General features: G+C 41.8%; 1 protein-coding gene across 1 annotated transcript; it reads right to left on the bottom strand.

Moving 5' to 3' along the window:
* Positions 1-4,026: 4,026 nt before the first annotated feature.
* Positions 4,027-4,536, bottom strand: LOC126716504 (uncharacterized). Its single transcript, XM_050417323.1, has one exon. It carries the CDS (start codon positions 4,534-4,536, stop codon positions 4,027-4,029), a length of 510 nt encoding a protein of 169 aa, XP_050273280.1.
* Positions 4,537-6,000: the final 1,464 nt, after the last annotated feature.

Here is a 6,000-nt window from a genome sequence, read left to right on the forward strand (position 1 = left end):
CCCAGTTGCGGTTCGAACATTTTAGTCATCATCCGTTGATAGATAGATCATGCATTTTTCAAACCAAAGAGCATCACTTTATAATGATAATTTCCAATAGGGGTGACAAAAGCCGTATTCTCTTGATCTTACAATGCTAGCGGTATGATCTTCCAATGCTAGCGGTATGATCTTCCAATGCTAGCGGTATTTGGTGATATCCTTAAAAGGCATCCAAAAAACTCATCTGAGGATGACCAACGGTTGCATCCACCAACTGGTCTATCTTTGGCATGGGAAAATGATCCTTGGGACAAGCCTTATTGAGGTCCGTGAAGTCCACGCACACTCGCCACTTTCCTGTCTTCTTCTTTACCACCATCATATTGGCTAACCATTGAGGGTAAAAAACTTCTTTGATAGCCCCAACCTGCTTGAGCTTGGCCACCTCACTTCTGACAGCTTCGGCATGCTCTTTTGATGGTCGTCGAGGTGGCTATCTTTTCAGAATAACGGAAGGATTCACGTTGAGTCGATGAAAAATGAAATTTGGATCTACACCTGGGGCTTCATATGGGCTTCATGCAAACACATCCACATTTTCTCTGAGGAATTCCATCAATCGCTCCTTCTCTTGCAAAGGTAGTTTAGCCCCAACCTGGAAAAATCTTTCCGGATCATCAGCAACAATTACCCTCTCCAAATCTTCACATTTTACCCCGTTGGCTGGTCCATCTAAGGGTAATGCTGGGGGTTTTAATTGCTATAATCTATTATCGGCGGTAACCGAGGTCTCTGCCTCTAGCCAATGTTGTATAGCCACTACCAGGCACTGTCGAGCTACAACCTGGCTTCCTACTATCTCCAATACTTGGCCTCTAGATGGGTACTTCACTTTCTGATGTAGAGTAAATGAGACTGCTCCTAGGGTATGAAGCCAAGGTCTGCCCATAATAGCCGTGTATGGAGAGAAAACATCTACAACAATGAAGTCCACCTTCACCACATCCATACCAGTTTGCATAGATAGTCTGATCTATCCTTTTGGAATGACCATCCTTCCCTCAAAACTCACCAGAGGGGAACTGTAGGCTGCCAAGTCCTCAGGCTTCAAACCTAGCCCCTTATACAAATTTGGGTACATTATATCAACAACATTACCTTGATCAATCATTACCCTTTTTACATCGTACCCACCAATTCTCAACGTGACCACCAGAGCATCATCATGGGGCTATATGATTCCAATCTTATCCTCATCCGAAAAGCCCAAAATCAGGGGGACGTCCACCTTGGCTTTTTTTGACGCTTGGCAATGCTCCTCGGCTGGAGGTCGGAATACCGACAGTACCTTGGAAGGATAAGATCCAGTCCTCCCTGGGGAGGCAAAAATAACGTTTATTGTGCCAAGGAGGAGTCTGAAAGAAGCGTCCCCACGCATCTCTGAGCCTGCTTGGCCTACCCTACCACTGGAATGATATAAGAGTTGCTTCAATTTTCCCTCTCAGACTAACTGCTCCAAATGGTCCCATAAATTTCTGCAATCCTCCGTCGTGTGTCCATGATCCTAATGATAGTGGTAATAAAGATTTTGGTTGCGTCTCTTAGGCTCTCTTACCATCTTGTTTGGCCATTTAAAAAAGGGCTCATTCTTTATTTTCTCAAATACTTGCTGCACTGGCTTCCGAAACACTGCATGAACCATCTGAGTGTTAGTAGAACCTGACTGCCCAATGAAGTCTTTCCGAGTTCGGTTACTATTGTAACAATCTTGCCTGAAATCCCTCATCTCCTGAGGGATTATCTTAGTCTTTCCTTTTCCCTAAAGTTAGTCTTCTTCTATTCTTTTGTACTTGTCAATCCTATCCATCAATTGGTGTACACTGGTAACAGGTTTACCAGTTAGAGATTTCCTTAAATCATGCTCGGCTGGAAGACTAGCCTTGAAAGTACTTATAGCCACATCATCATGCTCTCCCTTTATCTCATTAAACATTTCCCAGTATCTATCTGAATAAGTTTTAAGAGTCTCGCCCTCTCGCATAGACATAGTCAGCAAGGATCCCAAAGGCCGAGGAACCCTACTGCAAGTGATAAAGCGAGCGCCAAAGGCCCAGGTAAGCTTTTTGAAGGACTCAATAGAGTTGGCCCTTAAGCCGTTAAACCATCTCATCACCACCAGACCCAAACTTAATGGAAAGACCTTGCACATCAAGGCCTCATCTCTGGAGTAGATAGCCATCCTTTGGCGAAAATGGCTAGCGCGTTCTACTGGGTCTTTCCGACCGTCATATAGGGTGAATGTAGGCTGATGGAATCGTCAAGGAAGAATCGCGTCTTCTATATTTCTTGTGAAGGGTGATTTGGAGACTTGGCTTAACGCTTTGTTCATGGCGTTGTTCCCTAAGCCCCTACGAGGCGGGCTTTTGCACCTATGTTGATGGTTGCACTCCTCTTCATAGGAAAAAGTCTCACTAGGCAGAGTTCTGGATCTCCGCCTATAACTAGCTCCATCCGTCTCTTCGAATGATGGTGTGGAGCTAGGCAGGGAACATCCTCGCCAGGCGTGACGCAACTCTCTTTTCAACTCGTCAATTTCACGTTGCAGGTTCCTGTCATTCTTTGCATGGGAAACATGACTCTTCCCACGAGAGTGACTTTTGGTGGTATGAGTTATGCGCACACTCCCCTCATGGCCTTCTCTCCGTTCGAGACTCCGATGCGGATTACCATGCTGAGAACCTCTTGACTCTGCTTGGTGTGGGTTGGCATCTACCTGGTGTGGTCCTGCTGTGTATTGATGTGGACCTGCTTCCTCCATCATGAACGTTGAACCAGATTTCTTTTAATTTAAATCAAGCTCTTCCCACAGACAGCCCCAATTGTAAGGACTCAATTTGTATCGATCCCAAACTCGTATTAGGTTCGAACGCTAAAGACCCAAACAATAAATTTGTAGAGCGAGGATATAAAAGAACTAGATTAACCTCAGAAGAAAAACGATTAAATTTCTAGATGGATTAATACAAGTGCTACTATCAATTTATCCTTGAAACAAGCTAAGTTCTTTATTTCGTAAGATTTTCTTCTAAGCATCAATTGTTTAGAAGTTCCGATCTTTTCTTTCTCAATGCATTCTTCCATGTTATATATTGCCCACTTAGTGTCATCTTCACCACACACGTGTAGGTTGGATTCAGGAGATCCCTTCCTATCCCATCCAACACTTCCTGGAACCTTCAACTAGCAGCTGTAAGGCTGCTTCATCACTATTCAGGCATCACCTCCACATTAATTCGGCCAGAGAGTTGGTTGAGAGGCAATTAATGCAAAGACAGCAGTTGTTAAAGATATTTGTTTATCTTTTCTTTCTTACCTTTGGCCCCATGTCCCACCTTTAGTGGTAATGTAGTTTCGAAGTGTGTTTGTAACAATACGGCGTTCAAGTCGTCCTCGGACACATATTGCCGAGAAGGATTTTGTCCTCGGATGAATACTGGACCCATCTCATGTGATATCTACCCCTCTTCTCATTTGGTTCCCCTTATAACCTTATGTGGGCCTCCTCAGATGGTTTAACATCTTCGGATGGGCCATAGGCCTAATTAACACGGTTTTAACAATTATTGATTAACTGGCCTCCACAGTTTTAATTTGTTTTCAATTTCTATTTATTGAGTGAAATGTTGCATAGAATGTATAAATGTTTCAGTGGTTTTGGTATCATATTCTCTAATAATTTCGATTACTCTACGATTATAAAAATATGTTTTTAATGATGTACCTCACACATAGTGCAAGGCTATCATGTAACCTTCTAAGATTCGCTAAGTGAGAAAAAAGAAAAGGGAAAGTTATCTTAATTTAAATAGATAATTGTAGGTTTACATTGTATAAATAATGTAACTTTTATATTGTAAACCAAATAAAAGCATACAGTGTTGTCCACATTTACAAAATATAAAAAATATTGTACATTTTTTACAAAAAATTTTATATTATTATTTTTTTTTTTGAGAAACAAGACTGGAATTTCATTAAAGAAAATCAACCATGGTCGGATAACAATACAGAATAGAGGTGTGGAGGAACATCCTCCATCCACACCTTTAAATCCGCAACATGTCGTGCATGTTTTGCAAGGTTGTGAGCAATAGAATTGCCAAGTCTACGAATGTGGGAAAATGAAATACAACTGACATCTGTTGAGGTTTTGGTTGCAGCTAGGATGTGACCAAAGGGTGCAAGTGAGTCTTCCTCATTCTTTAGTGCCTTGATTATTAGTTCTGAATCACCTTCCAAGATGTAACTAGAAAAACCAAGTTCTGTAGCAAAATAGATAGCTCTTGCCGCTGCCATTGCTTCAACCAGGTCCGATGAGTAGGGTAGTTGAATCTGCTCTGATAGGGATGCCAGCACCTGTCCAGACCCATCCCGAATAACGATTCCAAGACCAGCCTTATTGATGTCCTTGAAAGTTGCTCCGTCAAAGTTTATTTTCACGCAGCCATCAGGTGGGGGATGCCAAGCAACTCGGGTCGATGTTGGGGTGTCCATCTAAGTTCTCCGCACTCTGTTTTCCTTTTGGTAATCCAGTAAGCATCGTTGGGAGGTTTGAAGCACCTGCGATATGGGATTGTCCTTGTTCAATCTCAGTTGGTTTCTACGATACCATATGTTTCACATGATGACTACCAATAAATCCACCTTGCTGCCTACATTTGAGACATAAAGAAGCAGGTCCTTTATATCTGCAAATGAGCGAGATTGATGGCATGTGAAGTCAGGTATAACGTCCCATATTGGAGATAGTTTTTAGCACTCCCAGATTGCGTGTAGAACCGATTATTCAACTTGTCCACATTGTTCGCACTTGTCATCATTCAAGATCTTTCTCTTTTTCATGTTTTTCTTTACTGGAATCACATCTCTGCTAAACCTCCACACAAAATTTTTAATTTTGTTTGGGACATCAAGACCCCATATTAGCTTACAAAGGTCATTGTTTTGGTCTGAATGGGCAGGTGATTGATTCTGAAGCTCGTCTTTGGCTAAGAACTTGTATCCAGATTTGACAGTGTATGAACCTGAAGCATTGAAAGGCCATGTGAGTGTATCAGCAATAGGGGTAGTGCATAAGGGAATACTCTTTATTAAGTTTACCTCCTGATTGTTGAACAAACCTTGAATGAGATTATCATACCAGCTGTGTGTCTCCGAATCTATGAGGTCTTTTACCTTAATATCTTCAAATCCTTCTAAAATGTGTGATTGTATCCGTGGGTGCTCCAATGATGGCAGCCATGCATCAAGCCACACACTAATGGACTCCCCACTTCCTACTCTCCATCTAGCACCTTTCAACAAAACATCCCAGCCTTTTAGGATACTATGCCAAGCATAAGATCTTGAATGAGAATTTGAGGCCTCCAAAATCGAGCAATCCGAGAAGAATTTGGATTTGAATACCCTATAAAATAGAGAATTCTGATTGTGCAAAAGCCTCCATGCTTGTTTTGCAATTAGTGCATCATTGAAAAGGGCCAAGTCTTTGAATCCCATACCCCCTTCAGATTTTGGGAGGCATAGAGTTTCCCATTTGACCCAATGAATCTTCCTCCTGTCTCCTTTCTAACCCCACCAAAACTTTCTTACTAGGCTTTCAATTTCTGAACATAGACCAAAAGGGAGTTTAAACAACTCATGGTGTAGCTTGGAATTGCTTGGACCACAACCTTGATTAGAATTTCCTTTCCTGCTTGTGATAGAAGTTTCTCTTTCCACCCTTAAATTTTTCTCCATACTCTTTCTTTGATGTAGTTAAAACTGGCCTTTTTATTTTTTCCAACAAGAGATGGAAGGCCAAGGTACTTCTCATATTGTCTTATTTCCTCCATTCCAATGCAAGCTTAATGTGGTCCCTTGTGTCCTTATCTATGGATTTGCTGAAGAATATGGTAGTCTTATTTCTATTAATCTGTTGACCCGAACACCTGCCATAAGTATCAAGAATTTCTAGGA

Source organism: Quercus robur, chromosome 3 (genome assembly GCF_932294415.1).
Source record: "Quercus robur chromosome 3, dhQueRobu3.1, whole genome shotgun sequence".
Taxonomy (NCBI): domain Eukaryota; kingdom Viridiplantae; phylum Streptophyta; class Magnoliopsida; order Fagales; family Fagaceae; genus Quercus; species Quercus robur.

Excerpts from the sequence above, each read along its gene's own strand:
- LOC126716504 (XM_050417323.1), bottom strand. The coding sequence starts at position 4,536 with ATGGACACCCCAACATCGACCCGAGTTGCTTGGCATCCCCCACCTGAT.